We start from the raw sequence: 21,641 nt of genomic DNA, 5'->3' as shown, positions 1-21,641 counted from the left end.
TAGGCCCCCAGCCCCCTCCTAAAGGCCCCTAGATCCTGTACGTGATCTACTCAGTACAAAGGAACTTCCAGACCTCCTTTAGCCAATCATAGTCCATCTGGGTTTACTTTGCTTCCAGTTTTGCACAATGGCCAGCCAAGTGGCTATTAAGAGAACCATAAATGCCTTCCTTTGCTATCGAGATATTAAGCAGTCTGCTGTGTCCCCCCCATCCCAACAGTCCCAAATTCATGCCCAGCCCAAATAGCGCTTGCATTTGCTTTATGACATCCTGCCAAAAGGGTTTGATCCCGGGACACTCCCACCAAATGGGCGCCCACGACCCCCTGTCCTTACATCACTGCAAACAGCTTGCTAAAGTGTTTGGAAACATTGTATGTAGTGCCTCAAGTGTAAAATGCCACTGTAGCATTACCCTGTACCATGCCTGTCTTAGCTGGATCAAGCACGTTAGCTTGGGTATGTTGTGCCACACGTGTTCCCAGTGCTCGCCAGGAATCTCACCTCTCAAAGTTGCTTCCCATTTGGACATATAGGGCCACTGATGTTGTGCAGGGTCTTTCGACACAAGTTTAGAGAGGGAGGAAAGTTTTCTCGAACCATTGAGGGTAATTACACATTTCTCAAATGTCGTAAGTGGTCTAGTCCCTGCTGCCGGCAGCAACGGATTAGCCAACCAAAGACGCATTTGAAAGTACCAGTTTCCATCACTTTTAATCAACTCTTAAGTTTTGTTTACATTATTTCAGTGCCCACATACATATCTCCTAGCTTTAAACACCACACCTCTTCCAACAGCCCAGACTCCATTTGGGAGCCCAAAATATCCACCCTTGCTGACAGAATCTGACTTATATAGATAATGGACAGCCTGTCCACCCTATCGAACCACAAGGCTCCCTGCAGTGGAGTCGCAGCCACTGCTCGATCCATACTAACCTAGGGTTTGGTCTCCTAAACCATTGCCTAATTACACATAGCTGAGCAGCCTCATAATACTTCAAAAGAATTGGTTCTCCCGGTTCCTCCTCCTCCCTTCGCTGCCATCAGTGTCCTGATCGCAACTCCTGGATGCTTATTCCACCATTATGAACCCCTAAATGATCGTATTTAGGGACCTGAAGAAGGAACTGGGAAGTAGGGAGAGCCTCAAAGTAATACATCACCCTGGGCAGGACTACCATCTTTACTGAAGAGATACGACGTAGCCACGATATAGCTAGGGGATTCCACCTCAATGTGCCTGACTTAACTTCTTGCAAGAGAGCAGGGTAATTTGCCTTGTACAGTTGATCCAGCGATTTAGTAATTGTCACCCACAGATACTTTATTCCCCCTTATCCCATCTAAACAGCAGTTTGTTTTGGATGCGCTCTCTCTGCTCAGAGTCCAGCGACAAGTTCAATAGCTCTGATTTCTGTATATTTTCCTTCAGCCCCGCCACTTTGCCAAATTTCTGCAAATCCACCTTACCGCATCTAATGATGCTTCTGGATCTGCTCAGGTCAGCAGCATATCGTCCGCATATGCCATGATCTTATGCGTGTCCCCTCCAAACTGAATTCCTCATACCCCTGTAAAAAGCTCAGATTCTTGACAGAAAGCGTTCCAGATATAGGGGGTCAAGTAGCGGGGAGAGCGGCCAGCCCTGCTTCGTACTCCATGTGAGGGGGATCTGCCTGGAGAGATGGCCGTTAATGGCGCGCATTATTGAGGGTGAGCAGTAGTTTGCTCTTATTGATTGCACACATTTTGTCCTGAATACCATGCGTGCCAAGAGACTGAAAAAGGAACAACCATTTGATGGGGTCGGACGCCTTTTCAGCATCTAATGCGACCACAACTGCAGGCATTTGTTTGATCCATACACCATTTCAACAATGTGGCAGACCCTCTGAATATTATTGAAAGTCTGTTTTCCAGGGATAAAGCCTGCCTGGTCAGGGGCAACCAATTTAGAGAGCAGCAGAGTCGGTCTCCGGGCCAAGACTTTGGTGCATATATTTGCATCTATGCTCATCAGAACTATGGGCCTATAGGACCCACAGCTGGTTGGGTCCTTGCTTGGTTTTGGAGAAATAACCATTTTTGCCTCCTCCATCAACCTGGTGACTGCCTCAATGGTCCTAAATGTTTTGACTCAACATTTTTAGACACTTTTGTAAGCTTTTTAAATAAAGCAATGACCATTTGTGTGTATAACTTATTTCTACATGATTTTCATCTTCCATCGAATCAACCTGCTGCGTCTTTATTTAATGAACTTTTGGAATCTTTAATGGACCTTAACTTAACCCGAATGGTTTCCATTCTAGACACGTTGGTGGTAATACTGTTGATTTCTCTATTCTTCAATCCACTTCAACTGGATTGTTATTATCCATTTCCGTGGGATAGGACGGATCATTTTTATAGCTCCTCTTTCTTTTACATTGATGTCAAGTATTTGAAGGGGCCATTTTAGGCTGCAATCTACTAGTTTTCAAATGTTTTCTGTCCTTCCAAAAGAAACATTTGAGGAAATAATTAACTCACTTCATTTCACAAGAGGTTTATCTTTAGCCTCAAATGATTTAGTAAACGGCTTCCATGATAAGTCGTGCAATGCTCTAGATATAGCCATTCCTATGCAAGTATGGAAAACTAAAAAGAAAACAAACTGTTGTATAGTTAATAAAAACCTGAATGTTGATAAACGTACCATAAAGAAGCATAAAACTATGTGGCAGAGGGCCAATGACCCCAAAGCTTATCAAAATGTAAAAGTAGTATGTTCGACTTGACGAGAACTAAAGAAAGCCAAATCTGATTATCTTCAACTTAGTTCTGGTGTTAATAAACTGAAGACCCGGTCTGCAGCAGTAACAAAAGTGTGTTAATCCTGTAAAAGTGGATCTGCTAAAAGAGCCTGTTGATTTTTGTGAAAAATATTATTTTTTAATTGAAAAAATAAATTCCATCTGCAGTGATTTTGGTGAACTGCTTTCAGCAGATCATACACAAATTCAGCGAATACATCTCTTAATATAGAATGGAATCAGTTTCTTGCACAGGCTCTAGAAGACTTCTCAAGTTCTAAATTTAAAAGCATAGTTTAAAAGCTGCATATTATTCAAAAGTTCTTTACTCATCAAAAATCTTTAAAGAACATTCATTAATAGTCTTCCATTAGATCACAATTATTTCGATTACAGGAGTCCCCCCCCCCCCGATTACCTGAATATAGGCGTGATTTATCCAAGGATGTCATTACTCCTTTCCTGGGGCTAACCCTCCCCCATGTGGCTAGGGGACAGCAGCCGCTGCCTGATTCTAACCCTGGCTTTATGACCACCTGGGCGGAGATGACGCTAAGGGAGACCCGATGGCACCAGTGGAGGGAATGCCTTTTTCCTTAAAGGATGCTTCCTATGTCCCCCATGCCTTAATGGAATATTGTTATCCTCACTCCTCACCTCCACGTAAAGTTGGTGTGTCTAATCTCCAAACTCCCACAAGAAAGAATATGTGGGTCACTTAGACGAGGAAGAGACAGGGTGGAGTGAAGATCACTCCTCAGGCAACGCAATATCCATTTCCTCCGAGTAATCTAAGACTTAATTTACCGTAGAAAAAATCTGAAAATACCTCTTCAAATTGTGCACGCAAGTCATCAAACTTGACATTTAAAGTGCTGAGAACACCTTCCCACACTCTGCTTATAAGTTATCAAAAACGGACTTTCCTTCTTCTAAGGATAAAAGTACTGCCACGAGGAAGCTGAGTCGAGTTGTGAGGAAAGACGCAGAGCATGAGCCATGCTCTAGTTGTGAGAACATACTAGCCGGCGGGACATTTAAACAGCAAAGCCAGGTGACAGGACAGAGCTAGCTGAATAGGTCGAGTCCTTTTGGTGCTGACTGAGGGACTGCTGGGTGAATATGAAGTCTGTGTAGCCAAATGGCTCATAAAGGAAACCGAGAGAGGCAGACTGCAGAGACTGGAACACCGCAGGAACGCCAAAGAAGAGAGGACAGCCTCCTGCCATGCCGCTGTACCGAAGAACAGCCTCTGCATTGTTGGCACCCAGAGGAGCACGGAATAGGCAAGCGAGAGCCGTGGGAAGGACAGAGACCATGAAGCAGAGGCAGCGAGCCTGAAGGAAGGAAGCAGCATGACGAGCCACTGCAGTAGAAGCCATTCCCGCTGCATCATACCGAGGGAAGAGGGGACACCGGCAGATTTTGGAAACGGGACCGAAAGCGAACAGAAGCAAATGAAGTAAATGAGAGAGAATGAAAACTGTCATATTACTTAAGCATAGCGGCGAGTCCGCCTGAGGGAAGATGGGACACCAGGGCATTTCGGAAACTGAACTGAAAGTGAACAGAAGTAAATCAACTGAATGAGAACGAACAAAAAGTGCCATACCACTAAAAGAAACAGAGCAGAAGATAAGAACTTGTTACATTTGCAAGTGTGTGCAATTTGCATATGAGAAAGCCCCAGCAGGAGAGTATACCAGGCATTTCAAGTCACAAATGTTTTGTGTATGAGAAGAAGTGTTTTGTATTTAACCCCTTAAGTGATAAGGGCAAGTACTTTCATCCTGAATTCCCATAAAGACACTCAAGTGGTTAAGAAAATCCCTGGCAGAAGAGTACGCCAGGCATTTCAAGTTTTAAGTGTTTAGTAGACATGTTTGCATTTAAGAAAATCCCTGTCAGGAGAGCATAGCAGGTAGATCCAAGGTGCAGATGTATGCATATGAGAAAAGCCCTTGCAGGCGAGTACACCAGGCATTGCAAGTCATAAGTGTCTGTAGATGATGAAAATAAGTGATTACATATGAAAGAAACCCAGCAGAAGAGTATACCAGGTAAAACCCAATTGGACAATGTATAAAATACACTACATGAGAAAGTCCTGAGAAGGCTACACCAGAGTGTGATTGAGAGATATCAAGGAGATAGAAGAAACCCGGTAAGAGAGCACACAAGGTAGCCTATCAAGAATCAGACTCTTTGCCAACCTGTTTTGTATAGTAAACATATTTGATCTAAAGGAATTTAAAGAAACCAGTATAAAGCTAAGTGAAGAGAAATCCAGGGGAAGTGGATCCCTCTGGAATTATGAATGTTATCCCCTCCTGGTACATTTAAGTTGTAATTAAGCATTTTCCTTTTTGAACATTTGTAGACCTTCCAAGGCCAAAGACATTTCCCTTTCTCTTTATAGTTGATTTTTAGAATGTAAGGATCAGAATAGTATGTTGGACACAGGACAGTGTACTTTGGACATCTTGACAAAGGACTAACCCATTAGTTTTGCTTTAGGTGGGGAAGATACATCTCTAGAGGAGGGACAGAGATGTATGTTTCACACCCATTTTCGTTTAATAAAGGTTTATGGCCAAAATCATCAATCACCTGAGTCTGAGCTTCATTCTTGAGCCTTCACATATAGTTTATACACCACTATTTAAGAAAGACAATCTGGACACCGATGTATCAAACAACTTTTGGCCAGTGGCCAGTTTTAGGAAGAAGACATTTGAAAAAATAGTCTCTATCCACTTAACTATTTATTGTTAGGACACATTCTTTCCACTCTTACAGGTATGGTATTAGGGACAGTTGTAGTGTTGAGAAGATGACACTGCAAGTAGCTGATGCTTCCTTCATATTACTGAAGTGTGGTGCTTGTCTTAATTTTGCTGGATCTCTCAACAGCGTTTGACACTGTGGACCTGCACGTTTTTAAAAAATATGTTCATTGCATGAATCTAGAGGTCGTCGTTTTGTTTGGATAAACTCTTTTCTTTCTAACAAGCATTGTAAAGTTCAAATTGGGAAGCCCAGCTCCTCCCCCATCTTCCTGTGCACTGTTGTGTTCCACAGGAAACCAATCTTTCCCCAACGTGTTCCATCGTTACCTGACGTCAATGGGAGATCTGGCACACAGCCTCAGCATCACCATCCATCAGTAAACAGACGACACGCTATTGTATCTATATGTGTTCACAGAAGAAGAAATGTTAATTGCCTGGGTCGCTGTTCGACAACGATATAAGACTGAAAGGATATGGCCGGTTTCAATTTAATAATGGCAAAACTTTTATTCAGCCCTGATAAATTTAACAATCCCATCCAAAGCTGGCTGTCCGCCCTTACAAAGGGAAACTGTATTCCAAGATTAAATCCTGCAGCAAACTCACTTGGTGTTGCTATAGACACCAAGTTAACAAGGAAACTTTATGTTTCAAAGAAGGTTCACTTAGTCGTTAATCAACTAGCTCTTTTCCGTACGATTAACAACTATATTCCATCCATATTATTTTGTTTATTAATGCAGTTTTTGTTTTTTATCTCACATTAATGAGAAGATCATAATGCTATTAAACACCATCCCGAGACCACTAAAAGAAGCTTTTCATTCAATAGCCAAAGTAATCATTGGCACCATTAGATTTGAATGAGCATCTCCCATTTTTTTTGTGTTATATTTGAAGCATTACATTTAGGTCGTTACAGTTAGAGTCCTGTTATTTTGTTTCTAAACTCCATCGATTAGCAAAAAATAGAAATTCCCGATCAAAATAAATTAAATTTTGGAGATACCCAAGGGGAAAAAATAAATAAATAAATAAATAAATTGCAGACAGATTTTCTACAGTGCTCCGTAAATGATGTGTGTGATAAGGTTGTTTCTTTACAAATGCCTTAAATACAAATAATACATATATGGTTCTTTTTGAAATACAAACGAGAACAATTACTTTCTTGACGCAATATAAAACTAAAATGTAGAAACAAGTATTACACTCTGTGGGATTTACTGGAAGATGCTCTGGACCAAATTATTCAATGGATTTGGGGATCTCTTCGATTGCGTGCCTCAGCTGTCCCGAGGAAACATTTATTTCAAGAATGGAGTTTTCTTCTCTTCAGAGAAGACGTCCAAACCAAGATCTTTAAGAAAAGCCTGTTCCTTTAAATCATTTAATCAATGGTAAACAGCCTCCATCGCTCGAGAATCTCAGATGGTCCACACCACCTTTGCTGCAAAGGTAAATGAGTTTTACTGGACCATAACATGCTGCTATAATACAAACACTTAACAATAGTCTATACAGGAAGATGCAGGTTCACCTGTAAGAACCATGGACACGTGCGATCAAGGTGGAAAGGGGTTGCTTAGGTCTTCCTGTAAGGCTATCAATACCCTGTCATCTAACATTTGGGGCCTCTAAAAGGGTTGGACGTCGGCGCCAACTCACCAATCCTTAGCATGATGCATTGGTTGATGATTAGAGTCTGGGTGGCAACCAACCTCATTCTTTATGTACTGCATCATACCAAGCTAGATATGGATCATCACCTGGCACTCAGTCATGATGCAGAGAATGCATTTAACAATGTTAACTGGCAGTATTTCTTCAAAATCGTACATTTTATAGAATGTATATCTTCCCTTGCTTGTACTACACCTAATTTCTAATATCCTTACATATATAATAGAAATGCAACTCCCTTAAAAGCACAGCTATAAAGTATCCATGTGACCAATACCTCCATAGTTCTCATTTAATTTGTGGCTTCTCCATTATAAACTAGGCACCCTTTGCCTAAATATCGTGGGGCATGCAGAATATATAGGGATTTTATTGATGGTAATCTTACCTCTCTTCATCACGTTTTACTATGCCATTAAACAAGAACAATTGTTCAATTTAGAGGAGCCCCTTTGCTCCACCGACACAATCTACAATATAATGTACAGGTCAACCTGTCCATGCCCTAATATTTGAAACTTGAAGCTTAAGCACTTAACACATGTTTCTCTCTTACTTTCCTTATTCTCCATCACTGTTTTAAAAGTACTTGCTGCTTATTATGCTTTTGCATCCCACCTTTCTTGTAATCATAATATGTATTGTTGTTTATGGATAACATACTTCCACAATCCCCCATAGCTACTGCCTTTTTAACCCAATAAAACATTCCTTACCTATATTGCGCTCTTAATAGCGCTTCTGACACTCTGCACTACTCAGATGGCTGCCTCACGCAACCAAGCCTATGTCAGTCTATTGTTTTATGTGGTTACTAGGTAACCCGCGCATGGGCGCCAATTCGTCTATTTCTACTTTCCTTGCATGCGCAATACCGAGACACTAGTCTCTCTTGAATTCTCCTAATCGGTTATCAAGCACATGTGATAAGCGGAGACACTAGTCTTTCGCACATGCCATATGGGTCATTGTCTTAGTCCCTCCTGCATAACCAAGTGCTGCGGAGACAATAGTCTCTCGCACATGCTCACTTGTACTCATGATCCTTTCAGAAGTGAGTTACAATTTCAAAACACCCTCATGTGAAAACCTTGTCACCTCATTGTTACTTTTCTTTCCCATTTAAATATTGTATTACTAATCTTGGCCTTTGGCTTATTTTCCCACTAAAACAACCTAATATTGCTTAAAGTATGAAAACTTTGATCAAAATGTATCCTATCATATGTCACCTATATATTTAGGTGCTTAATGCGAGGCTGATCCAAAGCCGGTCAAAAGTGCAATGAATATATCCAACTACCCCATAACCCTGCAAAAGGAGCTATTGGCTGCCTAAAAGGCACAGAGGTGTCTTTGTTGTAGACTCAAGAGGGGACTTCGTGTCTGAGATGGTAGTCCTTGCAGCTAATATGTATTCCTAATTACGAAATTAATTTATTTTGGCAGTAACAAACGCTGAGTGGTATGAGCAGCAGAGTTTATATCCCCCAACCCCCATTGGTATTGGAGGTATAGTACTTTGTTTTACATTCTGATAAAACCCAATTACATACAGGGTTGAAACAAGGATGCCCACTGTCATCTTTTTTTATTCATCATCATCCACGATCCATTGACCATAGTCTATCTGACTGTCAGGTGGTGGCGTCTGCGTGCACTCTATGGAGGACTTACCTACCTTGCCTAGGACACTTGCTCCTCAAACTCAGCGCCTTGATGCCTATGGGTTTAGTGCGCTTAAGAAATGCTAAATAAATATACAAGTGCATGCATGGAGCACGGGTCCGTTGAAGATACTCACCACATAGGTTTCCCTCTGTATCTTGTATACTGGATTACAAACCAGACTTTGGTAGTTTCTATCTTTGTTTCATGAACTTGGATCTTCCTACTGGTTACACTGGTTATATGGTCATTTTACCCTCCCCACCTTTCAATAATCATTTGTTTTGCAGAGTTGTAGCGATGGTTGGGTATTCTAGAGAGCTCTGTTGATCACAGGTTTCTACATGGGGAGAATCAGGAAACTAAGGGCCTATTCATGGAACGTTTTCATATGGGATTGCGCCACTATAAAACACTTCAATGAATCAGGCCTTAAATGTCTTATTTGCTTAAAATGTCTTATTTGCTTATAATATTCTGTTGTTTATATCATATCCCTCGTATCCTATTACAGAGATGTCAACCATTGTTTTCTCATGGTACAAAATCAACTGGACAAAATATGCGATTCTGTCTGTAATTAAAATGGTACTGTGAGTAATCCCCAGATTTCGTCACTTCTCCTGGGGACGGGGGGAGCCCCATCCCATGAGGTCTGGGAGGTGAGGCCGCTAAACGATAGTCCCCCTGTGGGTGTTACTCAGCTGGAGGATCTCATGGGGAGAGGCTCCCCCTCTGGAGATCAGAGAGGACATGTCATGAGATTGCAGTATTCTAAACCTCCACCCAACTCCTTCACACCTCTTTGTCCCATGGCACACTCTCCCATGTATGTCTGCGAGGTTGATGAACCAGTCACTGAGACGAGGAAGAGTAGGGATGACTTGACTATGACGAGGAGGATGAGCGGAGCCATAACAAATCCCCATTGGAGCCTGAATGAGTGGTCTAGACGCCATCGCTCATGCCTAATAAAGAGAGAGGAAGGGCTTACTTTGTCGTCAGAGGGGGAACCGCGAGCTGGGAGGACGTCCAGCATGGAAAGAAGGAGAGGTTGCTGTCTGGGACGCGAAAAGGGGAATCAAGGTGTCCCTACCCACTCCGTCGTTCACAGTCCAACTGGAGAGCTGGGGAAACAGAGTCCTGATGCAGGAAGCAGCCCGCAACGCTGTCCTGGGGAGACTCACAGCCTAACGAGGATATCGGAAGTGCCTGAGACCGCAGAATGAGGAACAATAGAGACCCAGAAGGTTCATGGACTGTCGGGGCTGGAAAAGGGGACAGGAGAAACCTCAAACCAAGAACCTATATATAACACAGAGGAATACTCTAAACAATAGTGACTGGCCGGAGAGCAAATCAGGTCTATCAGGAGTAAAACACAGAGGAAAGAGCAGCGTCTGGGGCCCACAACTTGAGGAGAGCATCAAAAGTCATCTTCTTTCTGGCAGTACCTGACCAGGTCTGCCAAAACAAATCACTTAAGGAACTGTGCTACAGGTCTGGGGAAAAAAAGAAAGTTACATGGAAATAGACTGCATGTGACAACTTATTAAACCCAATTAAATTAATTCAAGCTAATCATCACAAACAAAAACATGCAAAAATAATAATCATGTACGTTCTTACTGTGGGCAAGATCCGGATTTTGCATGTTACTGGCTTCGAAAGCCCTTTGACCAGAGTGCTCAGCATCTAAAATCATACAGAAAAAAACTTGCATTCAGGCAAACAGGCCTTGCGTTAACAATAGATCAAAAACCCATGTTTAAACTTGTTTGTCCACCACACAAATCAGAATTAAATGAATTGGTATAGGCACATAGAACACGTTCATTACGACAGAGGAGCAAATGGATGAGACAGCCTTGGGTAGCACCAGATAACCATATCTTGGATCAAATGCATTTGGAGCAAGAGGTCAGTAGTTTGTAACAATGTAACATTCAACCTAAAAATGACTGCCGCTCATGGCGTATAGTAGCTGCTTAGTGTTCACAGAACTTCAGGGCAAAGGGCAACGTAAAACCATTGCAGAGCATTCTCACTGAGGGAATGAAATTTCAGTGAAACCCAAGTAGAAAGCGGGGTTTGCTTTTCAGATTAGGTTTTTGTGTTTCACGAACTGCAGCAATCACACCCAGTTCCTGCCATCGAGTTTTCCACCAAAGTACACAATCCAAAATCCATTGCTATCCCATCTTTTCCCAGCCAAAGAAAACACGTCCTTATTTGTGAAACTAAGCATGAGCGTATATAAGAGAATAACAGAATGGAAAATTGACCCAAACCGATTCAGGAGAATGAAACTCATAGGGAGCACAACACTACAAACCTTATTCTGAGTAGAATTATGCATGCATGGTCATGTAGACTCCTCTGCCTCCACCCGACAGATTCAGTTAGCAAGTCAAACATAAAAGGCAAGATTTTTTAACATACATTTTCGGAAAGAGGCATCACAATTCAGGTAGCAAACCTTGCACTGCTAGCAGCCATTCGGTCACCTTACAAGAGTCTCTAAAATTTCCAGTATTGTAACTGGCAGATAGCGGCATGGCTACCTCCAAGGTCGTAATGACCCCCGTAGACTTAATGACACAATGTTAGGGGCCTGAAAATTCATTTAAAATTACATGTGTGACTTTTACACACTTCAAAGTGTCCAGCTCTGCATTTCACTTTCACCTTTATGAAACAGAATTACACCTTCTGCAATTGCAAAATATAGTTTGGTGCCATATCAGTCTAGTTTTAAAATCAGGTAAAATGCAGGTTTTGATACCTTTTATTGTACTAACTGAAAAAGTTATGCAGAGATGGAAGAAAGCATTAGCTTTCAAAGTATCATCAGATGGTGCAGAGGAACAAGTTACTCTCTTATCTGGTAACGTTCTTTCGATGGGATGGTCCGACGACGTATTCCATATCTATGACAGTAATCACCACAGCTGTGCTGCTTCGGAAAATCTTTCAGTGTCTGCGTCCTGCGTCGATGACGTTGATACGCCACCCTCGAGGACCTCCTCCGACGGCACTGGATGTTATAAGTAGGACGCATGACGCCCATAGCCTCAGTTGTAGTTTCTTCCCAGAACGTGTGGCACCAGTCTTCTGCCAGTCTGACCACACAAAGCCTTGCGGAAACGTAAACTGCAATCGCATAAGAAATTCTGTAGCGGGGAAGGCAGGGAGGGAGCGATATGCAATACGTCGTCGGACCATCCCATCGAAAGAACGTTACCAGGTAAGAGAGTAACTTGTTCTTCGAGGGGATTGGGTCCTCCGACGTGTTCCATATCTATGACAGACTCCCAAAGCAGTACCAATGCAAGGAGGTGGGAAAAGAATTTAGCAAACAGAAATTTAGAATGCCCAATCAAATTGCGGAGTAATAGACCGCCTTGCCAAAGGCCAGATCCTGCCCCTGGATGGAATCGAGGGAGTAGTGACGTACAAAAGTATGTACCGAAGCCCAGGTGGCTGCACCACAGATGTTACGAATAGGAACACCCCTCTGTAGGGCAGTAGAGGCAGCCATACCCTGGTAGAATGGGCCCGTAAGCCGACCAGTAGGTCCTTACCCGCCAAGCGGTAACACTCCGAGATAGGCAAAATAATCCAGCAAGACAAAGTCTGTTTCGTCACAGCTTGTCCCAAACGCTTTCCAGAGTAACCAATGAAGAGTTGATCGTCCACTCTGACCCGGGAGACATGCGTGAAATATAAAAGCTTAACGCTATCCTAGGATCAAGCCTATGGAGCCTCTCCTCTTCCTTACCAGGATGTGGAGGAGGATAAAACGCCGGAAGAACAACCTTCTGGCCTAAATGAAATTCCGACACCACCTTCGGAAGAAAGGAAGAACGAACTCTAAGGACAACCCTGTCCTTATGAAACACAGTGAAGGGTGGCTTAACTGAAAGTGCCTGTAACTCACTCACTCTGCGAGTGGAAGTGACCACAACCAAAAACACAGTTTTAAGAGTTCACAGTCTCAAAGGGCATGAATGCAAAGGCTCAAACGGAGCACCCATCAGAAACTTGAGAACAAGATTCAAATCCCAACCGGGCACCTGGAAAGGTGACGGAGGGAACACATTAGTGAGCCCTTTCAGAAACTGAGAAATTAAAGGAATTTTAAAATAGGAACACTCTTCAGACGAGCGCTTAAATATGGACAGCGCTGCCAGGTAACCTTTAATGGTACCCACTTGAAGGCCCCTGTGGGCCAAAGAAAGCAAAAAATAGAACTATGGGAATGTCACATGCAAAAGGATCCACATTCTTAACCCTGCACCAGTCGCAGAACTTACGCCAACGGCAACGGTACAGGGACTTTGTTGCTGGCCATCTGGCCGAGAGCAACACCTCCATCACGTCTTCAGGGAGGTCCCAAACCTTATACCTCAACCTTTCAGAAACCAAGCGTGAAGGTTGAGGGATCTGACCTCTGGATGGTGAACCTAACCCCCCTCCCGTGAGAGCAGATCGTCTCGGTAGGGAAGACGACGTGGAGGGCAGACAGACAAGTCGAGAAGGTCCGGGTACACCGTCCTCCGGGCCTACGGCAGAGCAATGAGGATCATCCGGGAACCGAACTTCCGTAAACTCTGCAGCACTTGCGGAATGACGGGGATTGGAGGAAACGCATACAGCAGTGGGAATGACCACTCCACCACGAACGCGTCTCCTAAAGCTCCTTTTGGAGGAAATTCCCACGAGCAGAACCTCTCGCACTTCCGGTTGACACTGGAGGCGAAGAGATCCACTTGAGGGGTCCCCCAAAGGGCGAAGATCTCCAGGAGAATCTCCTGAGCCAACTCCGACTCGTGAGAGATCACGCTCTGCCTGCTCAGAGTGTCCGCCGTCTCGTTTTCGTCTCCGGCCAGATGAACTGCCGAGATCAAAACTTCCTGCTGAATTGCCCAGAACCAGAGCTGCATCGGCTCCCTGCACAGAGGAAGTGACCCTGACCCCCCTTTTGTTGAGGTAGTGCATGGCCACCATGTTGTCCGTCAGGATCAGGACATTCTTCCCTCGCACAGTCGGTAGAAAAGCCTTCAGGGCTAGCCTGACGGCCCTCAGCTCCAACAGATTGATATGGAGTCTGGACTCCGACGGAGACCAAGGACCGCTGACTGTCAACTCGTTGGCATGAGCTCCCCATCCCGTGAGGGATGCGTCCGTCACGATCGTCACCTCCGGCCAGGGTAGCCAAAATGGAGCCCCCTTCATCAGATTGTCTTCGAGGGCCCACCACAGAAGGTCCTGGGCGTCTGAGGACAGCACCTGAATAGGGTCCGACATCCTACCGGAGGACTGAGACCACTGGAGCTTGAGTGCCCATTGCAAAGATCTTAACCGCAACCTGGCCTCCGGCACCAGAAGAATGCAGGATGCCATGAGGCCGAGCAATCTCAAGAACTCGAATGCTGGGAGACTCTGGGCAAGCTGAAACTTGTGCACCATCTGCTGAATGTGATGAGCCCTCACCTGGGGAGGAAAACACTGCCCCAGGGACGTGTCAGGCACTGCTCCGATGTACTGGAGCCTCTGAGTTCGTGTCAAATGGGACTTCTTTAAGTTGAGGGAGAAGCCCAGCTTGTGGAGGGAGTGGCAGGTGACTGACAGATGATCCAGGAATCGCTCGGGAAAGCGCGCCCTGATCAACCAATCGTCCAGGTAGTGGTAGACGTGAATCCCCCCTTTCCTGAGGTGCGCTGCCACCACTACCATGAGCTTGGTGAAAACCCTCGGGCAGAGGTCAATCCAAACGGCAGGACCCGAAACTGAAAGCGCGAGTCGCCAACCACGAACCTCAGGTACTTCTTGTGCTTTGGATGTATCGGCATATGAAAATAAGTGTCCTTGAGGTCGAGAGACACCAACCAGTCCTGAAGTTGAAGGGCCTGGAGGATTTGAAAGGAGTAACCATCTTGAACTTGTCCTTCCTGAGGAGTTTGTTCAAACCGCGCAAGTCCACGATGGGTCTCAATCCCCCATCTTTCTTGAAAATCAAAAAATAAGCGGAATACCATCCCTTGTTCCTCTCCGCTACAGGCACCAGTTCTACGGCGCCTTTCTCCAGCAGGGATTGAATTTCCTGCACAAGGAGCGGGTCCGGACTCTTCAAAGAGAGATTCCCGGTGGATTGTCTTGAGGCCTCTGCTGGAAAGGAAGACAGTAGCCGTGGGTTATGCTCTCCAGAACCCACACATCTGAAGTAATGGCGCGCCACTCTGCAAGATGCTGCGCCAGCCTTCCCCCAACCGGCGAACCATGGGACATGGCTTCATGACTGAGCTGAAGCGGCTGCGGCGCTGCCTGAGGGCAAAGAGGCAACAGCCCGAGCGGCCTTGGCAACTCGAGTACCTTGTTTTCCACCTCTGGCACTCCTACGGTGGCCCCTTTGGCTGGCAGCTCCTCTCGCTTTACCAAAGGATGAGTAATAACGAAAGGAACCTCCCCTCCATTGCTGTCCCCTAGGACGAAAAGACGGAGGTTGTCGAACTGCAGCACCCAACGACTTTGCTGCAGCTTTTGAGGTCTGCAACTTCTCAAGGCTCTTCTGAAGCGCCATACCCCCTGAAGAAAACACTTTCTTTGCCCAGCCGTCAAAACGCTTGGCGTCCCTTTCAGGAGGGACGGTAGGATACGACGCCTGCTTTGCCGGGGCCGTAGCCGCCTGCACCACCAAACTCTCCGGAGTGGGGTGCTTGGACAAGTAGCAGGGGTCGCTATTGGCTGGGCGGTATTTTCACGGCAAAGACTTGTCCACTGCCAGGAGACTCTCCGGAGCAGTCCAAGCCGCCGCCACCCTCCTCTGTAGAGCCATATGAAACAGCAGTACCGGGTCAGTTGGTGGACCAAGGTCGAGGATATCCGTAAGGTCATCCTGAAGAAACTCCCCCGGGGGAGCAGACCATCCCAAGTACTCGGTGACCCTCGACATAAGGCGCCGGTATGAGGAGTTGGCATGAGTGCCAGGCTCAGGCCTACAAAACTCCACCTCCGGAGAGGTATCCAGCCAACTAGCATCATGCAGGGAATGCCTCAGGTCCTCAAAATGGCTATGGCACGAGAGAATCTCGTCTGGCACCATATTAGGAACCATGCCGTCATCAGAGCCTTCATCCACCTCTGAAATAAACTCAAGATGGCGGTAAGAAGGCACAGAATGTGAACCAAAGCCATGCTTGACCTTGGCCAGAGCCTTTCTAGGGGGTTCCACCGAGCCTCGGGGTACCCCCGTCGACAGAGCCTCGAAAGGCGTTGAGTGAATCGGCGTTGATGCCGAACGCGGCGCCGACAGAATCGATGGCGTCGATATACAGGCCTCGAGGCCAGAGCCCCAGGCGTGTCCTTCGACAGCCTGGGTGCCGATGGTGCCAACAACTTCTTCAGAGGCGGGGCCTCGAAAGAGTCCGCCGAAGACCTTGGCGCCACCGGCGTCGACGTCTTCCTCGAAGACATCACATGTTCACGTGGTCTCGAGTGTGTCGAGGACCGGGACCTGGACCGGGCATGACGAGAACGATTCCCCTTGTCCGAGCGGGACCTCTCCCGCGAACCGAGCCGACCACCCGAGCCCGAAGGCGTGCGGGCGGTGTCTCTCGACCGATCACGACCGACCCCACTCGGAGGCGCGGACGGACCGGTGCCCTGCGATTCCAGAATCGCTAACATTTTCTTCCCGAAGGAAGCCCATTCCTCCGGCGTCGCCTGCTTGGTAGGGTAAGCGGGTAGGGTAAGCGACCCGCCGACGGGCGGAGTCCTCGGAAGAGGACGGGGAAGGCGACCGATGACTGCGCTTCCGGGACTGCCTCGAAGAGGCAGAGGAGTGGCGGGACCGACTCCAGGAACGAGACCCACTGGACTTCCGACGACGACGTGGAGAGTCGCCTCTCGAATCGCCCGTCGAAAGACCCGCAGACCTCGACTTCCGTGGCTTTAGACACCTTACCTACCGATAACTTCTTCTTGCGCTCCTGCAAGGATTTAGATGTGAGCGACTGGCAGTCGACACAGTCATCCGTGTCATGGGCCTCCCTGAGGCACCAGAGGCAGGCGTTGTGCGAGTCCGTAACCGACATCTTGGACCCACAGTCACCGCACTTCTTAAATCCTGGACGCGGGGTGGAAGACGAGGTAGACATCCTTCACGAAGAAGAAACTTCACAAAACGAACAGGTTCGAAGAACCGAGAAACAACAAACTCCAAAGAGTCGAGGCGCGCCAAGATTCCCGTAGCGAACACGTTCGCTGAAAAAACAGAACTGAGGCTACGGGCGTCGTGCATCCTACTTATAACATCCAGTGACGTTGGCCGTCGGAGGAGGTCCTCGAGGGCGGTCTATCGACGCAGACGCCAAAAGATTTTCCGAAGCAGCATAGCTGTGGTGATTACTGTCATAGATATGGAATACGTTGGAGGACCCAAACCCCTCAAATGAAATGATTGCTTAATGAAAACTCACAGGACAGGTAATTCTCAAGGCAAAAAGAGAGCCTTTTCAACTTCATTGGCAGAAGGAACAGTATGCATGCAATGCAGTGCTGGGATCATGGTCTTATCTAAAAGACCATGAAACCCTTGGAAGCAGGGAACATATATTGTATGCAAACAGACCACATTTGTAGCTAGGAGTTTCATTTTAATAATAAAAATTGTGTTCATATGTAAATGTTGAATGTGATATTTTTCAGAGTTGGGGAGCCATGGTAATTTCCTAAAATTAGTGATGTTATTTTGAAAATATATTTAAGGGAACGGTTTAAAACACATAATTGGAAAGCAGGTCCAGTCTTGCATTTTCCTCAGTTAGAATCTAAAAGTGTGTTTTGAAGTCTCTATGAAGTGTCAGGACATTGTAGTGATTTCAGAACAGCTGCTGAGGTTTCCTGGCTGGTATATAATATGAAACTGTCCTGTCCTGTGCCCGCACCTATTAGGGTATTAGGGATCATGGACAGTAGTGTCCAACAGCTGCTGGTAACATATAGCACTGGAGGGTGTCTTCCGACTAGGTTGATGCAATGGCATCCAATCTTCTATATCTAATCTAATCCAAGAAATGACCTTAAGGAAAGTATTTAGGCAGGAACTGTGTAAAAGGATGAACCTACATAGATTAACCATCTCAAACCAAAAGACAAACACCAGTTGGTCGCCATTTCACACAGGATGGGCACACATTGCAGGATCTATCAGTGATTGGTTTGAAAGGTGAGCGCTCTATCACCACAAACAGAAGAACCTGGGAGAATAAATACCATAAGATGCTTAACCTAAAAGACATAGGTCTGGACATAGATATAGGTTTTTGATGCATTATGGGCAACTTTTAGACCAGTATCAGAGACGCAATCACATCATCAAAGTCAGTAGACAATCCATGCAGACTCAAGAACAGAGTGCTTAGCCACTTCTTTCTCTCTGTTACATTCATAGAAATATAGCTCCCGGCTGCTTCTTTGTTCAGATTACAGTCATATAGTCACATGCATGTAGCACCCAATAGCTTCCTTGTCACACTTTCTTTTCAAATAGATATAGTGCTCAGCTCCCTTTGTGTAATCCAGCCTAGAGGTTAGTGCCTGCCCACTTCTTCCATATCCGGGGTTATATGGCCCCAGTTCATTACTATGTCATACAGAGCCCTTCCAACTAAAAAGGCATACAGTGCCCTTTTCAATCTTAAGGGATAGGACGCCCTTCACAATGGCAAACAGTTCTAGTTTTTTCAAGAAGTTAAGGCGGTCCAGTTTCTGGGACTGCCTCGAAGCCTCTGCAACAGCAGTTGGGTCAAGATGCCCATTTGACTCTGGACTTCTACGACCTTTCCTATTCTCAGTCTTAGTCCTGTTTCAGGCTCTGTTGCAGTGCCCATGTGTTTTAGCTCTCTTTCTGCCTCTCGTCGGGCTGCAGGCTCCTGAAGGATTATGTCTCCTTCTTCCTCTTGCTTTGTCTGATACTCCTGCTCCGTATCCATCTCCTGTGTTGCCTGGCCTTTCCAAAACTGTATGGGGTATTCAGCTTCTCAATTTCTGTCTTTGCCCCTCCTGCTATGGGTTTGTACCTTCCAGAGCTGATATAGGGCTCAGTGCTCATATTGACATCTGTTGGAAGTCCTGCCTCCATCTTGGCTCTGGGTTCCATCCACAGTTCTTTATTTCTCCTCACTACTGCTTTATCTGTTTTATGGTATGGATTTCTCTAGAACGTGCAGGTATCTACAGCACACTGCAGTTTTCATCATCCCGTGCTTTGTTTGTTGCAGCAGATGGGGAGTTTCCTCCATCATTGAAGGGACACGCTCTGTAATACCCGGCTGTGCTGTATTTGCTCTCCAACCATGGTGCTCTACATAAAAAGGTTGTTCAGCCACTTCGGGCAACCTTACTGTTCATTTATCAGTATTCATGGGATTTAACATCATAGAAAGTCCTTGGTCTCCCATGACAGAAGTATTGCCTAGGCCAATAGTTTTATTATGGTTGGTATTGCCTTCTCCAACCTGCCAGGAAGAGCTCCAGGTAAAGACAAGGGTGTAACTCTGCATTTGAGGTCTCATAGATCTCAAGTAACATTACTTCGATCAGGGAAGGGCCCTGGGCTTGGTATGGAGATCTGCAGCTCCCACCCTCTACCACCTCCAGGAAGCTCACTGCTCTGGCGATAATGCACTGGTTGGCAGGAATTTCTTGGCTTCAGACTCCTCCCAAACATCTTCACATTACCCTGAAATTGGGGTTAATTCCTTTTGTAAGTGTAAAACTCCAATGGACCTTCATCTGGGCCAGATGATTTCTATGGTTTCATGTCAGAAAGAACTTGGCAGATCTCATCCTTTTTTGTTCTTATTCGAAATGCATCATCAATTTGCATCTTGGTCGACTTTATTGAGTAAGTCTAGCATTCATCAATCATGTTAAGCTGTAATCAAAAGTCTTCACAAATGATGTTAACCGGTAATAGACTATTAGCTTCCATAACCTTTGTCTAGTCACACTCCTTATTAAATGAAGGCTACCTGATGTCCGAGCCAGAAACCAATCAAGTTGCTTAAAGACTTTTTGCCTACTCCTGAAGAGGAGTTTAAAACCCAGCACTTGTCCTCTGCCTGTGTTTTTCTGCTGCAACACAAAAGAGGTGATGGGTGGAACATTTAGAATTAATCTTAACCTCTGCCATTGCTCTGGACAAAACTTCAGCCTGCCACACCATTAAAGACAGAGAAAATACCATATGAAAACCCTTAAAAAGGACAGTCCAGACTGAACTGCTTGGTCACATCCCTTCTGCAAGTGACCACAATCAAACCCAGACATTTTCGGCATCATCAAAGAGGTGTAGCTTGGGTTCTATGCCCAGCAGGCTCAGGGCCCACGTCTGGGTATATCCGTCCCACTTTGAGTGGCTAAAGCAACACAAAAGGAGTCTAAAACCCTACCCCTGTTGTTCTCGGCTTATGGTTTTCTTCCTCAAGCAGACACCAAAAAAGATGCTGGGATCAGGCTGTTTGCAGTTATATGAAGAAAAAGAGGTAGGACGAGGGGTGCGCTGTTGTGCAGCACCTACCACCCCCTACAACCCACCTACCGCCCCCCCCTCACCTTCCCTTTCTTTTACCCATGGCTATGCTGTTGTAAGCTTGGGTGTCTTTCCCATCCTCAGCATTCCCATGCAGGCGACGCTGCAGTGGGCCATGCCAATGGGAAATACAAGCAGACTGCAAGATGTGGACATTTGTGTGTCCTCAGAGGCGGGGTAGGGGGTGCAAATAACAATTGGATCGGACTTTAAATATTTTGTTTCCTGGCAGTAACATTCCCCAATAACAGAACAACCCCAAGAATAAAATAAAATGGAAGAGGGTCACACTGATGTAGATCTCATTTAAAGTCGGGCTTTTTTTTAAAGATGTTAACTAAAAGGGATCTGTGTAAGGCGTTCATCTACAGGCTCCAGCTGCTGAAAGGGAGAGCAGCAGCACCGTACACGCCGACCTACCGAATTAATGTTGAGCACATTTTCATTCCAACCCTCCCCTGGTTTAAGCAATACACATGCAGGTAAAATATTACAGGCCTAATGATTTCCAAATGAAAAGGGGGTACTAAGGTACAATGAGTTGTTAATAAATACACGTGCGATTCCAGTACTGGAAGTACATCCAGGTGATTATTAAGGACGGTTGCATGGCTGTCCTCAGCTGGTCTAAAAAGGCATTGGCAGCGTTCTGCCAGGAAGACAGTTTTCAAGAAAGAATGGATGTTTTCCCTCTGCCGGAGTGTACTATGGCACAAGTTACATTTTCTTCCCCTTATCTCACAGAAGTAGTGCGCTAAGCAATAGAAACTTCAGATGTCTGTTCAATAGTGCAAAATGTTATAGCTTTCATATTAATGTAAACTGTGCTGTAAATATAATAGCCTGCCCCTGGATATATTTATATAGAGAGATTATAAGCATATAGAACTTTACATATGCATTGGGAACTTTGGACAGTAGCTGTCTTTTATGTGAACAAAATGTGTTATTATGCATTGAGCATTTTATATGATACATGAATAACTGGCATTAGGAACTTTACATGTGTATATGCACATTAAAAGAGAGCAGCTTGATGGGCATTTAATATTTGGGACATTGGTACATTGATGCCTGATATGATGTCAGCAACAGTCTTTTGGA

General features: G+C 45.4%; 1 protein-coding gene across 2 annotated transcripts in view; it reads right to left on the bottom strand.

Moving 5' to 3' along the window:
* The window catches only part of DUS2 (dihydrouridine synthase 2), a 1,290,787-nt gene that overhangs the window by 464,536 nt on the left and 804,610 nt on the right, over nucleotides 1-21,641 (bottom strand). For both annotated transcript variants that reach the window (XM_069639713.1, XM_069639706.1), the window contains one exon: nucleotides 10,571-10,636. In XM_069639713.1, the coding sequence (XP_069495814.1) occupies nucleotides 10,571-10,636 (66 nt within the window). The remainder of the gene's footprint in view (nucleotides 1-10,570; nucleotides 10,637-21,641) is intronic.

The sequence above is a fragment of the Ambystoma mexicanum genome, chromosome 1q (genome assembly GCF_040938575.1).
Source record: "Ambystoma mexicanum isolate Mex_15411 chromosome 1q, UKY_AmexF1_1, whole genome shotgun sequence".
In the NCBI taxonomy this organism is placed as follows: Eukaryota; Metazoa; Chordata; class Amphibia; order Caudata; family Ambystomatidae; genus Ambystoma; species Ambystoma mexicanum.
Note: the sequence above shows the minus strand (reverse complement) of the source record. Positions and strands in the feature narration are given on the sequence as shown.